Genomic DNA, 25,800 nt, shown 5'->3' on the forward strand with positions numbered 1-25,800 from the left:
TAAAAGGGAGCACTGCAAGCTTAGTCTTCCTAAACAACACTATCTCCTTTCTCTTCCTGATGTTGAGCTGCAGATGATTCAGCTTGCACCATTTGACAAAGTCCTCCGCCAAGGTCCTGTATTCATCCTTAGTAGGTGAAGGAGAGTGAGCTGGCCAGATTACAATTGAAATTCAGGAGAAAAAGCAATTAAGTTTAGATGGTGATTACTAAGATGTATTGAGGAGGGTTGGAGACTGACAATATGGATATGTTTTTGTGCTGGAGATGACACTCTAGTGTACCTTGAGTTTGCATGGGATACCTCTGTTAAGAAAATTCTGGTTTAGTCAGATATGAAGTCTGGGAAGGAGAAGGGTAACATGGTTTATATCTCTGGTGGGTTCTGAAGATTTTGGCTTTGATCTTCCCAAATTTTAAAGATAGAAGGTATGATTTATTGAATTTTGGGTAATAAACCTCTGATAATGTAAAAACAAAGAAGAAGCAGAGAATTGGTGGAATTCAGTGATTTTAGAATCCACATTGAATCTTCTGGTTTTGTGTGATATGCCAAGGAACAGGGTAAAGGTGATGTTGGGAAATTGGATGAAGGATTCTAATGGAGTTCAAAAGTAATTGTGCATGAATTGGAAGTCAAGCCATTGCATGAGATACTTTTGCTACCATCTGGAGAAAGGTATCTTGGCGATGTTGATCTGAGCAAGTGGAGAGCAACAGGTAATGATGGTAGGACAACGCAGACAGTTCAGTGGAACGTGTGCACCAGGGTCTCGGAGAGGATTTTGTTCGTATCTTTGTTTATTGGAGAAGCCTGATTTATGATTCAAATGAAGTAGAGAGTAAAGCATGCAAGCATTGTGGCGTTGGCAAGATGCTTAAGAACTTAGGAGCGAGAAAAAGAACAAGTTTCTGAATGGCTTGTTCGGCTTGAAAAATGTCTTCCCTTTCAAAATAAAGTAAGTTTTAGAAAGCTGATTTTTTCAACTTGCCGTTTAAAGGAATATTTCCTAATAAAATTATTTAGTGGACTTACAAACAAATATGAAAGTCTGTAAGTCAAGATATTGCTTCTGATTTTATCAAATCTGTGGGAGACAGGTCTAGAAAAGAGACAGAATACTTAGAAAATATAAACACATTAAGAGACCAGTTCCAACCTGTATGTTGTCAAAGAAATGGGATGCACTATAACAATTTTGGTTTTATGCCTGTGACTTCAAGAATATTCTTTGAGTTGTACATTATTATTATGAAGCTTGTGTTTTGCCACAACAAACTATATTTAGGCTTGAAATGAAGAAAGGCACTAGCATTCTATAACCTATATTTTAGTTTGGGCTGTTATGCAGGTAATTATTTTTAATTATTATTTTGATTGCTTAACATGTTTGTATTTGGGGGAGAAACTAAGTTCTTCAGGACTGAGGATTCTATTGTAGCCTTTCTTTACAAATAAAGCAAAGTTCGAAAATCGAAGTTAAATATGATACCAAAGTATATTTATGTTTTGGAAATTTCAACAAAAGCTGGTACTTGGTAATTTAACAGACTAATGATGGGAAGTTGCTATTCAAAAGATATTTTCTGTGATGCTGTAATTATAGAATACTCCTGAACTTTTGATAATTTGGACATAATTTTAAATATTGTTCTTGGACTGAGTAATATCATGGCCATTTTTAAAATTTCATTTATTCAAGATGATTAGTTTTTCATAAAGATGACATTTAACAATTTAGTGACAGATTAATCCAATTTTATATTTACCATTACAATAAATCTGATTTTCCTTCTTGGGTGACACTCCAATACAGTGACCTCACAAGAACATTAAAATTAGTGCAGAACATCTTTAGAAATGATCACCAGCTGGTGAATTTTTTTTTTCCCAGATAGATTTCCACTGCTTTGCTGCTTATTCAGCCAGTGGATCCCAAACAGCAGTGCGCCACTCATTTGAATGCTTGATTTCTCACTGTTTCTGTCCTACTTTGCTTTGCTGACTTCTAATTCCTCTTTCTAACTCTACCGTGGACTGTCTCTAATCTTAAATCAGAAATGAAAGTTCATCAAGTGTCAGGAAGGATAGCATTTTGGCAACTGATTGGAAAAATATTTGATGGCTACATAACTAGTAGTCTGGTAACCTAGTAGCAACAAATCAGATTGTCCAGGCATTCCAGTTTCCTTTATCATGAAGCACGTCGGCAAGCTGTTCAAGCTGCTGAGATTCTTCTGTTTCGGTTTCTACAAAATGACCAATTTCTTGGACATAGGTTTGCCATTGATACTAATATATTGTACGGTATTAAATATACTAATATTTAGAGTAATTTTTCCTTCCAGCTTTCCAGGCAAGATTCTGGGTGTATAATGCTTGGTTGTCTAGGTGGGCATAAGGGCTTGTTGTTGTGACTTGTTGAGAAGTGTGTTCTGAAAAGTGTCAACTGTAAATGCTTTGTAAATGAACATTATAAATATTTCACTTCCCAGTTTTACACAGCGAAAGATAATACATGTTATTGAAATCAATCACATTATTTGAACTGTTAAATAATTACCAGTAGGTCAGAACTGAATTAAATACAGAAGAATGCATTAAATTGCCCATATATATGTTAAATGTAAGCATGAACTGCAAATTATTGATAATCCTACTTATGGGAAAGCCATAATTTTTCTGAATTTTCTATTTATGTTGTATCTTTGTTTTGCTTATTGCAGATATGTTACTGGTTTCAATGTTGTTCCTGGATGGGCTTGATTAGCCCATTGTTTCCTTTTACTTTATGTTCTCTGAGTTACTCCAAGTTACTGTGCCACATTAATTTGAATGGTTTATAATTCCATTACACAAGTTCTGTCTGATGCATTGCATGTATAATTGGCCACTAATATTTTATAATTATAAAAACAAATAAGCCATTTTAAGTCCAGAACTAGGAGGAACACAAAAAACCTGGTCAGGAAAATTAATTTTGGTTTCATAATTTTTTAAAACTGCAGTCAAAAATAGATGATTTGTGAATCTCAATATAATTGTGGTTGATGTACAGCAACTAATTCAACTTAAACATGAAGCAAGTAGCAAAACTCTACATTTTTGCATTATATTTTTAACTTTGTGCATCAGTTATGTGATTTTTTTAGATTAATTAATGCATTAGACTCCCAATTGTCTGATTTATTGTTTTGTGGGTCATTTCAAAGTTAAAGGTAAATTTATTATCAAAATACATTTGTCATCATATGAGAATATTTTCAGATGCTAGAGATGCAAAGCAACACACACAAAATGCTGGAGTAACTCAGCAGGTCAGGCAGTATCTATGGATAAGAGTAAACAGTTGACATTTTAGCCTAGGACCCTTCGTTTGGAGTCCTGTACCTTCTTCCTGATAGAGCAACCAGACGAGACCATGACCTGGGTGGTTGGGGTCTCTGATGATGGATGCAGCTTTCCTGTGATAACGTTTCATGTAGATATGCTCAGTAGTTGGGAGGACTTTACCTGTGATGGACTGGGCTGTATCCACTACTTTTTGTAGGACTTCCAGATCAAGGGCTTGGGTGTTCCCATACCATGCTGTGATGTAGCCAGTCAGTATACCCTTCACTACGTTTCTATAGAAGTTTGTTGAGGTTTTAGCTGTCATGCCAAAGCTCAGCAAACCTCTAAGAAAGTAGAGGTTCTGCCAAGCTTTCGTTGTAATTGCATTTATATGCTGGGTCCAGAACAAGTCTTCCAAAATAATAATGCTGAGGAATTTAAATTTGCTGACCCTCTTTACCTCTGATCTTCTGATGAGGACTGGCTCATGGACCTCTGGTTTCCTTTTCCTGAAGTCAATAATCAGCTTCTTGGTTTGCTGCCATTGAATAGGAGGTGGTTGTTATGGTACCACTCAGCCAGATTTGCAGTCGTACTCCTCTATGCGTCCAGGGAGAGATTGTGGCATATTTGTGGGTTAATTGTGGTATATTTGTGAAAAGTCTGCATTTACAAATTCAATTTGCTAGTCTTCAGAAGGGTACAGTAGCAGTAGGCAGAGTATATTAAGTATGTACTGACCACAGCACAGTTAAGATTAAACTTATAATTCACATTCCCTTATTAATGTGGTTGCAAATGCTGTGAGTGGAATTGTGGTTTTGACAATAGAAAGACAATGAGAAAATGAAAATCTGGAAATAAGTTAAACTGTAAAACAATGAGAAATTTTGAATCTGTGAACAGATAGACCATGAGTTGGAATAGGAAACGTGACAGGGATTTTTTAAATATATATGCCATTAGCTCTTCATTGAGTGCTGTGTAAATAGAAAATACATGAAGAAGACATTTGATGATTTGGACAAAGCAGTGCAAGCGTTGTTCAGTCAACAGGTTTGAGTGTGTCCATGTCTGAATGTCTGTCATCTGGATTGCTAACACAATTTGAAAATGTGACTCGGCATTAGCCAGAACGGCATTTGTGGTGAATAGTGAAGAGAAGACCAGTAGGTCAAGGAACTGAAACAGATTTTTGAGAAGGATTATATCTAATAAGTTCTCAATTCTCACAAAAATGACATTGATTAGAAATGTTAGTTGACAAAGTCCTTGATATTTGAGGTCAGAAATATACTCTGAGCCACAAGTACAGTAAGGACAGGCTAACACTGATGTGTTATGCGAATACAACTGGCTCACATAACTCAGCCTCTGATTAGCACAGGAAATATTTAAAAGAGGAAACCAGATGATTTTTTTTTTTGCTGAGAAATCAGTACTGTACTTTTTAAAGAGTAATTTGGTGGAACATTTGCTCCCATGTGCAAATACACCAACTATCGAAGGCCTTGGCTTGGATGTGATTGTCCATTCTCATCATCGTGAATATCTTGTAATTTCAGAAGATGAAAATTTTGCGTCAAATTTTTACCACAATTGAAATGCAGACTCTGTAATCGACTTGCGTATGGGATTGATTGCATTATCGTTTTTCATTTTCTTTTTTTTTTGCGCCCTATGCATTGGAGAGCATTCTGACTGGTTGCATTGCTGCCTGGTTTGGAGGCTGCAATTCACAGGATTAGACGGTGGGGAGACTGGTGCCCATGGTGGAGTTGTAGCAAAGACATCTTCAAAAGCTGGTGCATCCATCATTCAGGACTGTCCCCAAGCGGGATATGCCCTCTTCTCATTAACCCACTGTCATGGTTCCGTTCGGCTGGTCCCCTTTAATACTCCTTTCTCCCTGATTATGCCCTAATTTCAGTCATTAGAGTTCCAATTGCTGCTAGTTTACTTAATTACAGTACACCTGGTTTTCATCAGAGACTGTGAAATAAGTACGATGGCGTGACTATCACAGGTTGCCAGTTTGTTGGTCTATTCTTCGTTCTCTTGTCCGATTAGAACTGTTAGTTCTAAGTTTAGTTCCAAGTTCAGCTCTAGTTTCAAGATGGTCCCTGTAAATTCCGTCTCCTTGTCAAGATTCCTCAGGTTTGCTGTTCTACGTTCACGTCTACGCCAGCATCCCCAACTCAGTTGACATGCCGGTGTCCTGAACTTGGGTTCTCCTCAGTCACCCCGCACAACAGAACAAACTGGCCACCCAGCGGACACGAATCCTCTGCAACAAGGCCTTGCCAGCCAGGGCTCCCTACTGGGCTTGCACGATCAGCTGCTCCAGGAAGTCATGGAAAACCTCCGTTCCCTGTCAGTAAACGTAAGAAAGGTCAGTGAACAGGTCGACCGAGTATCCACCCATCTTACCCCGTCGACTCCGGGAACTCCGTCTGACCAGCCCAGACAGCCTGTAGTGGCGACGCCCGATGCGTCAACAACACGTCCGCTAAGGGAGCCGCGCATCCCTGAACCAGAACCCTACGCCGGAGATCTGGGGAAGTGCCGGGCTTTTCGGCTGCAATGCTCCTTGGTGTTCGAGCATCAGCCATCCACGTATGCCACAGACAGATCTGAAATAGCTTACATTATGGGGTTGTTGCGAGGAAATGCCTTAGCATGGGCCACCGCGATTTGGGATAATCAGCCAGAGACCTGCTCTTCCTTCCCACCTTCATCTCAGAAATAAGGAAGATTTTTCACCATCCCGTCCGCGGTAAAGATGCCACTAAGTGGCTACTTGCCCTCCATCAAGGCTCACGTAGTGTTGCTGAATACTCTATGGAGTTCCGGACGCTAGTGGCCGACTCGGGCTGGAATGATGAGGCACTCCAGGAGGTATTCCGGCAAGGCCTCTGTGACAAGGTAAAGGACGTGTTGGCGGCTAGGGATGACACTAACAGCCTGGATTCATTGATCTCTCTAGCCACCAGGCTGGACAACCGACTCCGAAAACGTCGGGGGGAGAGAGAGAGAAAGAACCAGTCGTCCTCCTTTGGCCACCCCACGGCATGCTTTACCATCTATTCCCAGCCCTAGCCTCTCTCCTCCTCCCGCTCCTAGAACAGCACCCGGCCCAGCCGTTTCCACCACTACGGGAGAGGAACCAATGCAACTGGGACGGAGCTGTCTTTCTCCCACAGAGCAACTCCGGAGATTCAGAGCAGGGGATTGCTTCTATTGCAGTCAGTCTGGCCAGTTTCGTGCTACCTGTTCTCTTCGGCCAAAAGGGAGGGCTCACCAGTAGAAGTGGGGACCCTGGTGAGTCAGACTACGTTCCCTTCTGTCCCCCAATCCCGGATGCAGATCCAAGCTACTGTAAGCTACAACCAACAGTCCCTGTCCTTGTCTGCCTTGATAGACTCTGGTGCTGAGGGGAATCTGTTTAATGAAAACATAGCTTCCCAGGCCGGACTTCCTTGGGAGCCGTTGAGTACCCCTCTGGAAGCCCGGGCACTGGACAGAAGACTTCTGACCTGAGTCACTCACTGTACACCACCACTGTCTTTGGTTCTGTCTGGGAACCATTGGGAACAGGTACAATTTAACTTAATTTCCTCTCCTCAAGCTCCTGTATTGCTTGGGTACCCCTGGTTAAGTTGCCATAATCCTTACATTGATTGGTCCACCGGGAAGATAGCCAGCTGGAGTCCGTTTTGTCACGCCACTTGTCTGCAGTCGGTCCTTTCCCCTGTAAAAACCACCACAACCTCACCTGCCGTTGAACCCCTTGATTTGTCCAGGGGTCCAGTGGAGTACCTTGACCTGGGACAAGTGTTTAGTAAACAACGCGCCCTTTCCCTGCCTCCACACCGACCATACGATTGTGCTATCGACCTTCTCCTCGGAGCTGCTCTAGAGAGGGAAGCAACGGAAAGTTACTTCAGTGAATCTCTCACGGCAGGCATTACCCAACCCTCTTCCTCCCTGTTGGGCGCAGGGTTCTTCTTTGTGGGGAAGAAGGATGGTTCTCTCCGTCCCTGCATCGACTACCAAGGCCTAAATCATATAACCATAAAGAACAAGTACCCACTGCCTCTTATAAGTTCTACCTTTGAGCCACTTCACGCAGCCACCATCTTCAAGTTGGACCTACGAAGTGCCTACCATCTGGTCTGAATAGGGGAGGGGGACGAGTGGGAGATGGCATTCAATATCCCTTTAGGCCACTTTGAGTATTTGGTCATGCCTTTTGGCCTCACCACTGCCCCTGCAATTTTTCAGGCCTTGATTAACGATGTACTAAGAGACTTTATTAACCGCTTTGTCTTTGTCTATCTGGATGACATCCTAATCTTTTCCAGCAGTCCCCAGCAACACATTCATCATGTCCATCAAATCCTGCAGAGGCTGGGGGAGAATAAATTATTCATAAAGGCGAAGAAGTGCGAATTCCATGTCCCCTCGGTCAGCTTCCTAGGTTATATCATCAAGAGCGGACAGCTGAGAGCTGATCCCGAGAAGATCCGAGCTGCGGCAGAGTGGCCCAAATCCACAGTTCCTGGGGTTTGCGAACTTCTATCGCCGGTTCATCAGAAACTACAGTCAGGTGGTGGCTCCCCTTACCCGACTTACCTCACCTGCCACACCATTCCTTTGGAACTCCAAGGAGAACTCGGCATTCGTGGAAATAAAGAGGCGTTTCATGGCTGCTCCCGTTCTGATTCAACCGGACCCCTCCTTTCAATTCATTGTGGAGGTTGACGCCTCCGACTCCGGGGTGGGAGCGGTACTGTCCCACCGTTTGGGCCCGGATCAGAAACTACAACCCTGTGCCTGCTTCTGTCGCCGATTGTCTCCCGCTGAACAAAATTACAACGGGAACCGGGAGCTACTGGCGGTCGAACTGGCATTGGAAGAATGGAGACACTGGTTGGAGGGGGCGGAATACCTGTTCATCATCTGGACAGACCATAAGAACCTTGAATATATCCAGACTGCCAATGCCTGAATTCCCGCCAGGCCCGTTGGGCTTTATTTTTTGGCTGGTTCAGGTTTACCCTCACCTATCGTCTGGGGTCCAAGAATGGGAAGCCCGATGCTCTCTCCTTTCAATACATTTCCGAGGAGGACCTTCCCAACCCCGAGACCATCCTTCCATCATCCTGTGTAGTGGCTGCCCTCACCTGGGAGATCGAGTCCAGAGTCAAAGAGGCCCAACGGATTCAACCTGACCCAGACACCAGACCTCCCAATCGCCTCTTTGTACCCGATTGTGTTTGATCAAAGGTTCTCCAGTGGGGGCACACTTCTCGTTTCGCCTGCCATCCTGGAATTGATCGGACTCTGACCCTTCTGAGGAGACCGTTCTGGTGGCCCTCCACGGATGCTGATACCCGTTCCTATGTCTCTGCATGTTCCGTCTGCACCCGTGGAAAAGCCTCCCGTTGGCCACCTGTGGGATTGCTTCGTCCCCTGCCTGTCCTTGGTCATCCCTGGTCACACATCACTCTGGGTTTCGTCACTGGTCTATCCCTTTCACGTGGAAACACTGCTGTACTCACTGTGGTGAACCGTTTCGCCAAGTCGGTGCATTTTGTAGCCCTCCCTAAACTCCCTTCCGTGCAGGAGACCGTGGACCTTCTCATCACCCACGTTTTCCGACTTCACAGAATTCCTTCGGATATTGTCTCCGACCGGGGACCTCAATTCACTTCGCAAGTTTGGAGATCTTTTTGTCGAGCCCTCGGTGCCTCAGTTAGCCTATCGTCCAGTTTTCACCCACAGACGAATGGGCAAACGGAGTAGGTCAACCAGGAGTTGGAGGCAGCACTATGTTGCATAACAGCCAACAACCTGTCTACCTGGAGCAACCACCTTGCATAGGTAGAATACGCCCACAACTCTCTGGTCTGCACCGCTACTGGAAAATCTCCTTTTGAACGCTCTCTTGGTTATCAACCCCCGCTGTTTCCCGCCCAGGAAGAGGAGATTGCGTTTGCATCAGTCCAGTCCCATATACACAGGTGCCGAAAAATCTGGGAAGATACACGCACGGCCCTGCTTCGCTCAGCCAACCGTAACCAAAAAATTGCCAACCGCCATCGTACCCCTGCTCCTGAGTATCAACCTGGGCAGATGGTGTGGCTCTTGTCTAGTGACATTCCTGTCAAGAACGAGCCCAAGAAGCTCGACACCGCTTCCTGGGACCTTTTGAGATTGAGAGCATTACCAACCCCATGGCAATCTGGCTCAAACTACCTAAGTCTATGCAGATCCATCCTACATTTCATGTCTCCCAGTTAAAACCGGTTTCTGTCAGTCCTTTGTGCCCTCTGACCGAACCCCCTCCACCCCCACCCCCCCCGATCATTGACGACCGTCCGGCAGTTATTGGATGTCCACCGTCGGGGCAGGAGTCTCCAGCACCTGGTCGACTGGGAGGGATACAGCCTGGAAGAACGTTCCTGGATTCCCCGCTCCTTCATCCTGGACCCCTCTCCCATCGGGACCATCCAAACAAGCCTGGGGGATCACCTGGAGGCTCCAGTTGAGGGAGGGGTACTGTCATGGTTCCGTTTGGCTGTTCCCCTTTAACGCTCCTTTCTCCCTGATTATTCCCTAATTTCAGTCATGAGAGTTCCAATTGCTGCTAGCTTACTTAATTACAGTAGACCTGGTTTTCATCAGAGACTGTGAAATAAGTACGATGGCGTGACTATCACAGGTTGCCAGTTTGTTGGTCTATTCTTCGTTCTCTTGTCCGATTAGAACCGTTAGTTCTAAGTTTAATACCAAGTTCAGCTCTAGTTTCAAGATAGTCCCTGTAAATCCCATTTCCTTGTCAAGGTTCCTCTGGTTTGCTGTTCTACGTTCATGTCTATGCCAGCATCCCCAACTCAGTCGACGTGCCAGTGTCCTGCCCTTGGGTTCTCCTTAGTCGCCCTATGCAAAACCCACAGCCCATTATTCAGCTCAGTTTTCTCCATTTTCTGTCATTTCTGAAGCAATGACTTGCATGGTGTCTCAGTGAATTAGCATATAGAATTACTTACCAATTGAATTCCAGTTTTAAATTCCAATATAAATGGATGCAAGAAAGGCTCCTGTCTGCCTGATGCAAAGGGTTTTAAGTGGGACAAATGGATATTTGTAATCAGGTTCACAGTGGACAAAAACACCCATATGTCAGAACTTGGGTATTACTATCATTTAATTGCCAGTCTTGTTGAAAGAAGCCAGAAGCATAACTGATGTGGATAGCAGAGAAAGTAATGCACTACAGAATTACCACACATCAGTGGAGACTGACTCTGCATCTTTCTTGTGCTGTTATCTTATGTGGGATTAGCTGACTCATGGTGTCAAAGATGAAATTGTATTGCATTCATCATTGAACATGCAGTAGAACAGCACAGCACAGGGCAGACCCTTCAGCCCATATCTATATAAACCTGCTCATGATAATTCCATCCTACACAGCCCATAACCAACTATTTTTCTTAGATCATATGTCTAAAGAGTCTCTAAATATCCCCATTGTATCAGCCTCTACCACCATACCCCAGCTGTGTGTTCCTGGCACCCGTTGCTCTCTGTTTTTTTTTAAAAGCCCTATCTCTGACATCTCCCCTAAATTTTTCTCCACTCATCTTAAATGGTATTGGCCATTGCTACCCGGAGAAAAGAGAAACTTCCTCTGCCTCCTTTTTGGAGATGTCTATGTCCCATTGTAACCTATGACAACCGTCTATACAATCCACAACACCACCAACTTTCCTATCATCTGCAGATGTACTTTCTCACCCTTCCACTTCCTCATCCAATTCATTTATAAAGATCACAAAGAATAGGGGTCCCAAAGCAGATCTCTATGGAACACCACTAGAGTAGAATAATGGCCTCCAGGTAGAATAATGTTCACTCCTCTCTCCAGGATGATGGAGCCTTTTGCTGTTCCGTTGTTTGTTCAGTTTAAACGTCAGCCCAGATAATTGAAAAGACGGTGTCGAGATCTGAGGTGAGAGGCAATTTCACTCGCTTTCCGTGGTGGTCATTCCTTTTTCCATGGTGACGAGGCTATGAAGACTGCCCCAGCTGCTGTGCTCCATGCCCAATGAGGTGATGAATTGATAAGTGAGGCTGTGGGCCTATTCCAGGCTGCTCCGGAATTTGGATCTGAGGACTCTGTTTGGTTTGGAATGTTATTTTTCACTTCAATTGTTTGTATGATTTTTGTTTCCTTTTTCTTGCGCATCGAGTGTTGGTGTTTTATTTTTTTAATTGGGTTCATTCGGGTTTCTTGCTTTGTGGCTACTTGTAAGCAAACAAATCTCAAAGTTGTATAGTTTGTACATTCTTTGATAATAGAAGTGCTTTGAATCTTTGAATCTTGAAAAGCGATCTAAGTGACTGTTGGTTGTATATAGGGTGCTTTGAGTATCTCAGAAAGTGCTGATCTCCTAAGATTTTTACACACAACAGTGTCTGGAGTTTACAGAGAATGGTGCAAAAACACAAAAATAAGCATCCAGTGAGCATCAGTTCTGTGGGCAAAAATGCCTTCTTAATAAGAGAGGCCAAAGGAGAATGGCCAGACTCATTCAACCTGACAAGAAGGCAACTAGGGTTGCCAACTTTCTCACTCCCAAATAAGGGACACAAGTAGCAGTCAAATACAGGACACTTGTGTTTACCCTGAGAAAGACTACCATGACCATGAAGCCTTGCGCGGGCACTTGTGTGCGCATGCGTGATGTGCGCATGCGTGTACGTGCCAGTTTTTTTCTACAAATTGGTTTTGGCGATTCTGTTCAGTGAAACTACACTGTACATACGTTAACACAAAGAAATTCGTACATTATTTCTACTTTATATAGGCTATGTATTTATCATATCATTCCTGCTTTTACCATATGTTAGTGTTATTTTAGGTTTTTATGTGTTAATTGGTATGATTTGGTGGGTTATTTTTTGGGTCTGGGAACGCTCAAAAATTTTTCCCATATAAATTAATGGTAATTGCTTCTTCGCTTTATGTCACTTCAGCACAAAAGGTTTCATAGGAACACTCTTCCTTAGATGAAATATGAGACAAGGGCGGTCCCATATGGGACAAACCAATTTAGCCCAATATACAGGATGCCTTGGCTAATACCTGCTGAACCGTGTCTACGCCCACCTGCATAAGCCAGCGAGCACTCTGAGGATCATGTTTTTTGACTTCTCCAGTGCGTTCAACACCGTCCGCCCTGCTCTGCTGGGGGAGAAGCTGACAGCGATGTAGGTGGATGCTTCCCTGTTATCATGGATTCTTGATTACCTGACTGGCAGACCACAGTATGTGTGCTTGCAACACTGTGTCCGACAGAGTGATCAGCAGCACTGGGGCTCCACAGGGGACTGTCTTGTCTCCCTTTCTCTTCACCATTTACACCTCGGACTTCAACTACTGCACAGAGTCTTGTCATCTTCAGAAGTTTTCTGCTGACTCTGCCATAGCTGGATGCATCAGCAAGGGAGATGAGGCTGAGTACAGGGCTACGGCAGGAAACTTTGTCACATGGTGTGGGCAGAATTATCTGCAGCTTAATGTGAAAACGTCTAAGGAGCTGGTGGTAGACCTGAGGAGAGCTAAGGCACCGGTGACCCCTGTTTCCATCCAGGGGGTCAGTGTGGACATGGTGGAGGATTACAAATACCTGGGGATACGAATTGACAGTAAACTGGACTGGTGAAAGAACACTGAGGCTGTCTACAAGAAGGGTCAGAACCATCTCTATTTCCTGAGGAGACTGAGGTCCTTTAACATCTGTCGCATGATGCTGAGGATGTTCTACGAGTCTGTGGTGGCCAGTGCGATCATGTTTGCTGTTGTATGCTGGGGCAGCAGGCTGAGGGTAGCAGACACCAACAAAACCAACAAACTCATTCGTAAGGCCAGTGATGTTGTGGGGATGGAACTGGACTCTCTGATGGTGGTGTCTGAAAAGAGGACGCTGTCCAAGTTGCATGCATCTTGGTCAATATCTCCCATCCACTACATAATGGACTGGTTGGGCACAGGAGTACATTCAGCCAGAGACTCATTCCACCGAGATGCAACACTAGTCATAGGAAGTCATTCCTGCCTGTGGCCATCAAACTTTACAACTCCTCCCTTTGAGGGTCAGACACCCTGAGCCAATAGGCTGGTCCTGGACTTATTTCCTGGCATAATTTATATATTACTATTTAATTATGTATGGTTTTATTACTAATTATTTATGGTGCAACTGTAACGAAACCCAATTTCCCTCGGGATCAAGAAAGTATGACTATGACTAATACGGGACAGTTGGCAACCCTAATGGCAACAGTAACAGAACCAATTGTTACAGTAATGGTATGAAGAAGAGCATCTCTGAATGCACAACACATTGAACCTTGAAATGGATAGGTTACAGCTGCAAAAAACGGCAAACATACACACTGTCCGCTTTATTAGGTATAGCGGATATTCATGTCCCTCCAGCTTAGGTACAACTTGTCCTTCTTGTACAGGCCTGGAAGGGAACTCACTGATCTTTATACCTGAAGCAACACTACCACACCCCACACCAACCCATCATCAACTCCTTAGCATCATTTTGAATGTCATCATCTGCTGTAGATACTTACTAAAGCATAGACCAAATTTTGGACTGGATAGGTTGTTCAGTTGAATTTTAATGAAACCATTTTGCGAAAGTCATATTCATGTTCAAATTTTGTACACTGATCTTAACAATATACGACTTTTGCAACCATGTACACAGTGATATTGTTTTATTTCTGTCCATTATATAACTGAGTTGTTTAAGTGTAGGCCTCAGATTCTTATAGTTTAATTGAATATTTTAGGAAGTGTGTTTTATCTACACAGTCTTTATTAATTCTTACTATGATGTTTAATTAATAGTGTTTTGATGATTTTGCCAGGTTGATTAATTTTAAATTGCAGCTTAGTTGGAGGATTAGTATATCATAATTATTACAAGATAATTGAAGTAGATAACAGTGGTTATGAAAATTTATTTAATACAATGGATACAAGGGTATACCCCAACAAAAATAATTTATTTTGTTAAGTGCTAGTAACACCTTTGCTTTCCAGTGTATCTCAAGCAATTGTTATTAACTTGATATTGGTATGCAACATGTACAATTGGCTAATTTGACTCTAGTTCTCCTCAGTTATGGGTTCCCTTACAGAAGAGACATGAAATAACTGTGTGATGTGCTTAAAAATAGTGTATGTTCTTTCCAAAATTAGACGTAAGACAGATCCACTGGATGAAGAATTATATTGTAGAACATAACCACTAAGCATTTTATGTGTTGCTTTATTTAAAGGTAAGAATAACAAACTCTCTGTAATTTGGTTTCAAATTGCAAAAAATTAATGCTAAATACCAGAGAACAATTTAGATTTGTTTGTTTTTCTATTGCTTTTGAAAGCAATCACTCTGAATTTAATTTGCTTGCACATGGTCTGATATAAAGCATAAACATTAAAAAATGTTTTTGTACCAATATTAAAACACTTCATTATTCTTTTTTTTATGCAGTATGTAACCAAAGTTGACAAAGGATTGCACCAACATGCAAAGCCTCAGGCTGATCTCCCATCATCACCTTTTCCAGAGAAGCCGCCTCATACTAATGATGTTATTGTACAATCAGTTCAGCAAGTTCCTACAATTACACCATGTCCGTCCAGTCTTCATGGGGTTGAAGAACAAACGTCAGGGAAAGCAACAATGGAGGAGGTGTCTGAGGATAACCGGACTTCCCAAGACATTGGGAAAGGCAAACAGTGGAAGGAAATGAAAGTGCAACTATCAGATCTACCAGAGATCTATGCAAAACTATCTAAAATAAAACTCACAGGTATTGTATGATATCATCTATCAGCTTGAATACAGAGAGAACAATGTGTTTGGAGCCTCATTTCATTCTTCTGAGAGAGAATGGGCTTTATATTGCCACTCTTTTGTTCATTCAAATATATATTTGCCAATTGCAAAATAAATAACCAAATGATATCTCTACTTGAAGACCAAAACAAAGACAGTATCGTTTCAAGGCAATTCCTGGATATAAACATTGAATACATTTTAAAATCTCATCTAAGATCAGTCCAGTATATTTCTAGTCAAAAGTTTTGTTTACTAATCTCTTGATTTTTCTCTAAGTCAATTTAGTTCATTAGTTGTTTTCAGTTTGCACTGTAGTATTGGTCTTGTATATATGAGTTAAGATTTATTGGTTGAACCTTGATAGTTTGCTTATTAGATAGACTATGTGAAATTTATAAACAGGAGGTAACTCAGAAACAAAAAGCAATTGTGAACTTAAAAGATCAGATGGCACTTGAAGTCACCTCAACCTATACAAAGTTAAGCTCATAGGTAACGTTCCTGTGAATCTTATCTGCACTTTCTCTAGCTTAATCACATGCTCCTTATCGTGTGGCTAGTAGAGCTGCACACAATGCTCCAAATGTGGCTTAACCATCAAGTTATGCATCTGCAACATGGCATCCCAAATCCTATTTTAAATCCCTCGACTAATTAAAGGTAAGCTTATCATATGCCAACTTCACCACTCTGTTTACCTATGTCATCACTTGTTGTGTCCTGTGTTTGATTCCTGACTCACCAATGTTGTAAACACTCTCTGAAATAGTCTAATTTGTGTATGGTGGCTAATGTGTTGAAATGGGGAAAGAATCAAAATGGAAGGTACACTCAGAATTGACTTAGAAGCTGAATTAGGATAGTTCGTTTTAGGCCCATTTTGCCCCTCAAATATCTAACGATTGGGAAGAGCTGTCCCATAGTTTATTAAAATGATTGTTCAGCAAATTTGTCCTTACGGAACCATATCTTTCAATCAACATGCCAGGTTCCTCTGGTTCCAGTAGTAGGGCAGAATCCAGCTCCCACCCCAGAGAAGACAGGGCATTGTATAGACGTGGTTGGGTGTGGTCTAGCCTGAAGAAACCATCCTCCTGATGGCCGGCAGTTGTCCTCCAATAAATGACGAATCGGTGCTCTTTCATTTTCAATAATGCTTGGAAGAAATGCAAAGTAGCAAAGATATGCCTGTGGTAGGTTCAGAGTGAACTAGTATATGGTGTCAACATACTTGATCTTCTCCACATCTGCTTACCTATAGCAGTTGCAACTGTCTCAGACACAATTGGTAGAATTGACCTCTGCATAGCCCTTATGAAGATAAAAGTCCTATCTTCACAAAGAGGACGTCCTCCATAGTTTGTGTCCAAGGAAAGTATCCAGTCCAGATGGAGTACCTGACTGAGTACTGAAGATCTGTGCTGATGAACTGGCTGGTGTGTTCATTACTGTATACCAGTGCCTAAGAAGAACATGGTAACCTGCCTCAGTGATTATCAGTCAGTGGTACTTATATCACAGTGATTAAGTGTTTTGAGAGGTTAGTGTTGAAACATATCAGCTTCTGTCTGAGTGGCGACTTAGATCAACTCCAATTTGCCTACCGAAGCAACAGGTCCACAGCAGATGCCATCTCATTGGCTCTTTGCATAACTCTGGAACACCTGGACAGTAAAAACGCATACATCAGGATGTTATTTATCGATTGCAGCTCAGCATTTAATACCATCATCCCCTCAAAACTAACCAGTAAACTCCAAGACCTGGGTCTTAATACCCCCTTGTGCATTTGGATCCAGGATTACCTCATTTACAGACCCCAGTCGGTTAAGATTGACAAAAACATCCCCACAATCTTCATCAGCAGAGGTGCACTATGGGATAGGTGCTTAGCCTCCTGCTCTATTCACTTTGCTCTTATGACTGTGTGGCTAAGTACAGCTCAAACACCATATACAAATTTGCTGATAACACCACTGTTGTGGGCTGTATCAAAGGTGGGGATGTATCAGCATACAGGAGGAAAATTGAAAATTTGGCTGAGTAGTGTAATAACAACAACCTCTCACTCAATGTCAACGTGACCACGAAACTGATCGTAAACTTCAGGAGAGGGAAACCAGAGCTCCATGAGTCAGTACTCATCGGAGGTGGAGTGGGTCAGTAACTTTAAATTCCTGGGTTTCACCATCTCAGAGGACCTGTTCTGGACCCATTATATAAATGTACTTGCAAAGAAAGCACGACAGCTCCTTCCTTATTTTTTTAGGAGCCTGGAGATTCGGCATGTCATCAAAAACCTTGATAAACTTCTGTGGATCAGATTATGAATCTTTCTAAGTAAGGCACAGGCCTTGCAGTAAATAAAAGGTGTGATATACTATGCTCAAATTTGTATGAAATAAAAATTGAAAATCATGGGAACACTCGGCAGGTTTTGAAGTAACTGTAGAAAGAGAAACAGAGCTAATCTTTCGGGTCCAAGACCCTTAACTGGAACTGGGAAAGAGAGTGTCCCAGCTTCATTGAAAGCTCTCTGGCCTGAATTCTAATTCTGTTCTTTCTACAGATGCTGCCTGATTCACTGAGTGTTTTCAGCACTTTTTTTTTTCTATATCAGATTTCTAACATCTGCTCTTTTGTTTTTATTTCACTAATTTGTCAGATAATTATACTGGAAGCCAAATGGTTAATGTACAGAAGGAAAAGGTCTTCATTTATATAATCTCTCATAGTCTTGAAATGTTCCAAACAGCCTGAAAAGTCAGTATGGTCTATTTTTTCGTTTGATGTGTAGACTCTGTATAGTATTGCCAGTATCGAAATGTAGTAAAACCTTGATCTCATCAACCCACACTGAACCATTAGTTATCATTGAGAAGAAATTGAAAGTAATCTGGATATACTTCTGACTTTAATATGCTTTCACTCAGTTTAATTTCTATGTTGTCAGTAAACTGTGAAGAAACTGATCTGTTAGGAGCAATTCCATTTCTTTGGCTTGAATCATCAATTTAAATACCACAGCCAAGTTATAAATAGCCTGGGTTTAGAAATGTTCATTTGAAGATAATATACGTCCAAGTCTCAGTCTTTAGCCCTGTATTCCCTAATGTTTGCCTGTGTAGAATTTCTGGATAAATTAACATTTTTTTTTACAATAACAATGCCATTTAAGAGGATTTCACTTGCTGTTGTTTTTATCCACTTAATGTTATTCTTCACTACTGGAGTTTGAATGCAGTAATGCAGACAATTAATCTATGTGGCAAGGGAAGACAGATTTTAGGGTTTCACTCCGTCGAGAACTATTAGAAGTGGATGTTATTTAAGTTACTTGACAATTTATGATAATTAACTAAGAGAATCCATTAAAACAATTTTAATTGCAGTTGAAATTGCTTTATGGGATGAAATGCATCTTGCAAGGTCAGTGGTAGCAACTAAACATCTCATTTGTTCTCCACTTACCTTTTATACAGATCAATTGTGCGGGCAAAATTATTGTTAAAAAAAAATGAACACAGCAAATTTAAGTTTGGCACCACCCATCTGTTACTGGTCACTTCAATTACATTGGGAAATTAATTTTGTGTTGTTTCATTGTGACTATATTAACTTCTAATTAATTTTTGTTTGTTTCTGTCAATTTTCTGCAGTTTATTTCAAAGTTTCAAAAGATTCAAATGTTCATTTAATATCAGAGAATGTACAGTGTACAACCTGAAATTTGTACTCTTCACAGACATCCGTGAAACAAGAACCCCATAGTTTGAATGATAGAAACATCGAAGCCGCGAAGACCCCTTCCCCTTCTCCCTCTTCCCTATGCAAATAAATTTTATACGTAGTACAAAATTGGCGTGAGATCAAGAGCTGATTTCTAAATGCATGTATATTTAGAGAATTCAAACTTCAAAAGTACAAAAACATACAATGGTGGTGACTGAAAATGGAAGAATTCTCAGAACCCTTGAATTCTATTATTAGTGATCTGAATAAAGTAAAGCCTACGTCATCTTCTTGCAGATTATCACAGCAGAAACAACAAACTCTTCTTATGATCTCAGTTCAACATGCTAAGAGGATTGATATGTGTTAGATGAGAGTATTCTGAGATTTGGAATGACTTTTGCTGAGCTTGTAATTGGAAGAATTGTCTTTCTGAACACACAATTATGCATCCAGGATTAGCGTTTGAAGTGATTGTGTGCATTGAATAAAACTATGAGCTTCTAATTGGTGGAACTTCTGTATTAGTACAGGTGTGTCTAATGTTGTGATTAAGAGAATGATGGTGGTGTACTTGGATATTTTCTGGTGAGTTGTCTCTGGATTTAGTGGATCAAAATCAGGTTATTCCTTCCAAACAAAGTTGTTTTCCTTTCTTAAGATATGTGGTTTTAATTCATCTATTCAAACAGTACAGATTTAGGGTTGTAAGGGGAGGGGTTAGTAGAAGAATGGTGGTTTCTTATCTCTATCCTATATATACTCTTGATCAGTTAGAGTTCTTCATAGTCGTATGTTTGGTCTACATTTTACAAACAGAAATAATGCACAACTAGTTCAGTTTAGAGATTGTTGTGCAAACCAACATGTTTTTCCATGAACTATGGAAGTCAAAACTTATTCTTTACTGGACTGATTACTCAGTTACAAAGAAGGATTTGAATGTAATGCCATGTGCTAGTGAAACAGCAGTGCCCTTATGACTAGTTATATCTAAACTATGTAAAGGAATTATGAACGAAAACTAATGAATAGCTGTTCTTAAAGATTATGGTATCAGATGACATCTGAAACTTGTAATGAACTAACTGCTACCTTATTCTTTTACTCTGGCAGTAAAAGGATGCCAACAATTGCATATTGTGGACGTAAACAAGACCGAATAGCAGCTGTTGAAAGGAATTTAGTAATTCATCAAGTGATTAAACTGTAATGCAACAAGATATTTAGAGTCCAGATTTGTTTTTATCTGATATTGGCAAAAGTCCAGGAAAGGAAATAACTGAGTTATTTAAAAGAGAAGTTTGTACCAGCAGCCTGGTGCTCATTATGAATGTACATATTAAATGGTATGAGATGGGAGATGTTCCTAATAATTCTCCACAAAGAGACTAGAATTGAGTTATTTTGAAAAAGCATGATGATAATTTGTAGGGAGATTGATGACTCTCAGTTCTTCCATGCTTGGTTTAAAAGCTGACAGAGTCAGAGATCTGAGTGCAGACGCCAGCCTGCCTCCATACATAATGTTATCTTGTGATAAGGACATAATAATTACTGATGAAGGAGTTGCACTTGACATTCACTCAGCTGACTAGCATCCACAGAGCTTTCTTGGGCATCACATTATAGATTAACATTTCACAACTAGATCTGTCTGAGTTCCAGTAAAGGGGGTTTATGACGTCTGTGAGCAAGTGGGGAAATCACAGAATCATAACAAGTTCTGTATTCATTCAAACTGAAGAATTCTTTCTCCGACCAGCGAAGTCTAAACAAAGAAGCCTAAATCAGGAAACCTAGATTAGAACTTCCGGTCAAGATGGCGCCAGCGTACAATGCTCCCTTGGTTGACATCTTCCAGATAGTCCAGGAAGCGAGCGCATACTTGGACAGCCTCGAGGTGAAGAAGCTTAGCAATGGGGTGCAAGCCCTTGTTCAACTCCATTTCGCTGATTAAAGCATCTGTTAATCACCGATTGAAGCATTGAGGAAGATTGAGACATCGAGGCGAATGCCGAAGGAGAGCAAGGGTCCAGTACCAACTGCCTTCCTGTGGATCATTGCTGAGAAGGAGTCTGTGAGCGTCCTATCACTGTGCAGCTCTGTGGCAGGCAGGTAGGCCTCTGCGCTGGTGTGGTGTCCTTCTCTTCATTGACGAAGGAAGATGCTACAGTGGTTCTGTGTTATGGATTGGAATAACACGTTTATGGACTGTGGACTTTCTCAGACTTAAGGTTTTTATATTCTGTGTTTTTCACCTGTTTCTTTCCATTTTGTTGTGCGGGGGGGGCGGTTTGAAGTCAATGTTCTTGTCTTGTGTGGGAGGAGGGTTGTTTTGGGGGTTGATGATCGGGATGCTGTTCACTTTTGAGTGGGGGGTGGTTTGATGTTTCTCTCAGATTGGTTTTCATGTTCTTTCTTTGTTTTGTGCCTATCTGGAGAAGACAAATCTCAGTTGTTAATGGATACATACTTTGATAATAAATAAACCTTTAAACCTTTGAACGAAATAAAGATAAGGAAGTTCAGATTAAGGAGGTGAAGAAGTTGGAAAAAAGGCCTAAGAACAAATACTTCCTTTTTGAAGGAGTAAGACTGTACACTTAAAAAGCAAAATTTTCAGGGTCAGAGAAGTTGTTTGATCATCAACCATTAAACTTACCCACTGCTGAGTGTTGCTGGCTACTTTTTCAGCTGTATTTGATTGGAACCAGGATGGAAGTATACCTCCCTTCGATGAGATATCAACCATTTGCAGAGAGAAATTTGTGAAAATACTCTTGTGGTTTACAATGTATGAAAGCTGAAAGTTGAGAATCTATAAATGTCTTGTGGTAAATACTAGTAGACTGGCCTCAAGGTAATTTTGAAGTGGCCAATTTGTACAACTGAGTCCCAAACATTTGAATGTCTTACCCAAAATTTCTGCAAGGTAGAAGTTGGTTTTCTTGAAGGAAATTACATTAGAAGCTGTTCACAGTATACTTCTTTGTATACTTACCAATCAAAGATAACAATTCATGGTCATATCAGAAATCTAGTTTTGTAATCAAATGTGTTAGACAGAGGTTATAATTGCAGCTATAACTTTAGTGATAACTTTCTGGTTGAGTGGTCCATAAAGTTGTCAGTGATCAATAGCATTAATTCTGGATGGTCTACTATGTCAACAAAGGCCCTTAATGGAAGATAATTTTCTGGAACTCAATAATTACCTGGCTTCTGTTTGCACAGAAAATTATGACTTGTGTTTAATTACATCCAAGCAGCACATGGCTGGTGCAGCTGTCTTCTTCATAACTCGGAAAGGAGAGAAACTTCTACCACAAATTGGAATGAAGAATGTGCAGAAGAATTGTTATAGGGACTGGAGAAAGTATTGCAAGATCTTTTAAAAGAGAGAACAAAACTTGAATCATAACAGAGAAGAAGCAATTCATCTCTGGGAGTCTGTACCTTGTCTCTGCAGAGCAATCCTAGAAGTAACATTCCCCAGGTTTCCCCTGCAACCCTGCAGATTGATTACTGTCAGTTGCCTATCTAAATTGTAATTGAAAGTACAAATTGGTTCAAATTCCACCACCTTTTGCAGGCAGTGATCCTAACTGCTTCCTTGTAATTTTTGGCCAAAACTTTAAATTGTTTCTCACGTCCTTGAACCATCTGCTGATTTGAACAGTTTCCATCTATTTACCCTATCTAATCCAGTCATGCTCAAGCTTCTTATTCAAGGAAGACAATTCCTGATTTTCCACTTTAAGGTCCATTTTTAAGCTGAAATATCACATCTCTAGGACTATTCTGATAAATTTTCTGTGCACCATTCAATAATAGATGCAAAGATCCTGTAAAGTGTACTAATCAGAATAGGTTACAATAGTCCATTTGTGGTCCATCCTGGCAGAGCTTTATTCAGGTTAACATAATTTCCCTGCTTTTGTATTCTCAGCTTCTATTTATTTCTCCTGGATTGCAAATGCAAGAGTAACTAGTTTCAATGATTTATGTGCATGTACACACAGGACCCTCTGTAACTCATCACCCTTTAGAACTGTACCATTTAATCTGTATTGTCTTTCCTTTTCCTGCTAAAACATCACTTCACACTTCTGCATTAAATTTCATCTGCACTTCTCTGCCCTTTCTTACAGTATCCCTGCCTTCCTGCATTTTACTCCGATCCATTTCATTGTTTTACACACTTTGAAGTTTTGCATCACTCTGCAAATTTGGAAATTTTATCCTGCATATCCCTGTGTAAGACCTTTGCTTTTTCTCTTGAAGTCTATTTCCAAATCATGTCACTAGTCATCTTTCAATTCTTTACCCCTCAAATTTACTAATCCGCCTCTTGTGTGAGACTTCAAATCTCAACCATGCATTCCCTTAATGAAAAAACAAATCAATCAGATTAATCAAACATAATTTACCTGCAACAAACCTGTGTGCCTCTACTTTTATCAATTCAAAGTTTTCCAAGTGCCTACTAATAAGCTTGATTATTATTTGAAAAAGCTTCTTGACACCTGAAGCTAAGCTTGTATTACCTGTTATGTTTTGAACATTTTCCAATTACTTTGATATCTTCCTTGCTCCTTGGGTATATTTGAAGAACATAGCAAGCCCTTCTGCAATTTCTACCCTGACCTCCCATAGCAACTTCTGGATGCATATTTGTTGATTTAGTTACTTCAAAAGTATCTGGCCTTTCTATTATATCCTGTATCAATTTACATCCTATTGACATCTCTACCGTTTCCCCTTCTACTGAATGAAAAGATGGGTGTTAAGTGGACGGAGAATCATTTGCTTACCGTGGTTGCTGTTAGGACTGAGCAGACCTATGTAAAGTTGTGCGTGTTCACAGTCATTATGACTGTGAGAGATCAGTTGATTGAATCAGAGATTAAGTTTTGCTTTTACTCTATGGAGACTTGACAATCAGAGACTGTGACTTTGAAGGAACACAGACCGCACTATTGCAACATTTTCAGAGACAATTGCATGCAATGTATTACAAGGCTCCAGTGATAACCAGGCCAGATCTAGAGCAGGAGTTAACGGGTATTATCTAAGGAGCTACTTATCTGTCATTAAAACTAAAAGAGCTGCAGATGATGAAAATCTGAAATAAAAACAGAAAGTGTGCTAAACTTTCAGCATCTCAGAGTAATGAAATTTCAGATGAAAGGTCCTTTGTCAGAAAATTGGAAAAAGAGATAGAAGTGTTACCTTTAAATTGCAGAGTTATACATATAAGGTAAATACCAGGACACTAAGAAATGTAGATGTGCACAGAGACCTGGTTTCCTATAAGTGGCAAAACAGGTAGATAGGATGGAGAAGAAAGCAAGTGGCATGCTTGCCTTAGTGTAAGAATATAAGAGATGGAACATTATTGTTTTAGGCTACATTTGGAATACTGTGTGCACTTTTGATTGCCCCACTAAATGAAAGATGTGATTTGCACTGGGGAGAGAGCATAAGACATTTACCGGGATGTTTCCTGGATTAGAGGACCTCTGTTCTGAAGAGAGTTTGGATAGCCTGGGCTTGTTTTCCCTGGAGTAAAGAAGGCTGAAAGGTGACCTGACCTGAAGGGTGTATAAGATTATGAGAAGAACACATAGTCAACCTTTTTCCCATGGTGGGGTTATCATAAACAAGAGGGCAGACTTGTACGTATGAAAGAAGATCTGAGGGGTAAGTTTTTTTAAACAATGAGAAGGACCCATTTGTGTGCTATACAATATACTTCAATGCAAAGCTAAGAAAGGAATGGATAGGGCAAAGATCATATTTTTGATCGGATGAGGCCAAGGTTGTAGTGGGGATAAGTTATGGAATTTCTCCAGTCCTTAGGATATGGGAGCAGTTAAAGGATAATAATGCAAACCAGGAAGTGTGAAATGTTGCAAAGTGCAGTGTTCTGGCATCTGTTCAGCAGATAGGAGAAGAGAAAAATGTCACAGATGGATAACTTGCAAAGATGGCCACTTGTGCCCCAAGATAGGTCAGCAAATTACCTGAAGCTGTGGAATTTGATGTCTGGAAACCTGTAACATTCTGTATGGTTGTATTAGATTAGATTAGATTATGAGGACACGCAGTCCTCTTTTTATTGTCATTTAGTAATGCATGCATTAAGAAATGATACAGCCTTCTTGACTCGGTATTGTTGAGAATGAAGAGAGCCTGAATTACTGATGACAAAATAGATAAAGCACTGAAAAGCTGCAGATTGAAGATTATGTAAAACTCTGTTAATCACTGGATTGAAGTAAAACTAATAAAGCTATCTAAGTTTCATTTACCCTGGTGACATTTGGATTTATAACCAGTTCCGAAGTGTTTACAAATGGTGCATGCTCTGGAAATGTCCTTAGTTGCCTAGAATTGAATTTTTGGACTAGATCTTTGTAGTTGATTTAAATTGTTCTATAAATACATAATATACTTTTGCACTTAATACATAAATAATCTATTACTTTATAATTATTGTGAACAAGTAAACTAAAGAAAACTGATCAGCATGAATCAAGCATGGTGGTAGCCAGGCCAATTGCGGATTCATCTAAAAAGGAAAGTTTCTCTGAATTGTTTCAAATTCATGTTCAGCTCATAATTAGTCTGCAAATATGCACCGTATATTAAATATACTTTGAAAGGGACATAAAGACTTTTAAACTAATTTCTGAAACTATAATAGAAGACAAAACTGACCAAAACATATAATCTTAATGATTTTTTTCTGAATTGGAAGTGATTTCCTGTCTTCCTGTTTCATGTTTGT

The 25,800-nt window shown here is 40.7% G+C and overlaps 1 protein-coding gene across 2 annotated transcripts in view; it reads left to right on the forward strand.

Annotated features, from left to right (window-relative positions):
- Positions 1-25,800, forward strand: part of cox10 (cytochrome c oxidase assembly factor heme A:farnesyltransferase COX10) — a 159,476-nt gene that overhangs the window by 30,584 nt on the left and 103,092 nt on the right. For both annotated transcript variants that reach the window (XM_072242275.1, XM_072242276.1), the window contains exon 3: positions 14,922-15,243. In XM_072242275.1, coding sequence (XP_072098376.1) covers positions 14,922-15,243 — 322 coding nt within the window. The remainder of the gene's footprint in view (positions 1-14,921; positions 15,244-25,800) is intronic.

Source organism: Mobula birostris, chromosome 24, assembly GCF_030028105.1.
Source record: "Mobula birostris isolate sMobBir1 chromosome 24, sMobBir1.hap1, whole genome shotgun sequence".
NCBI lineage: Eukaryota > Metazoa > Chordata > Chondrichthyes > Myliobatiformes > Myliobatidae > Mobula > Mobula birostris.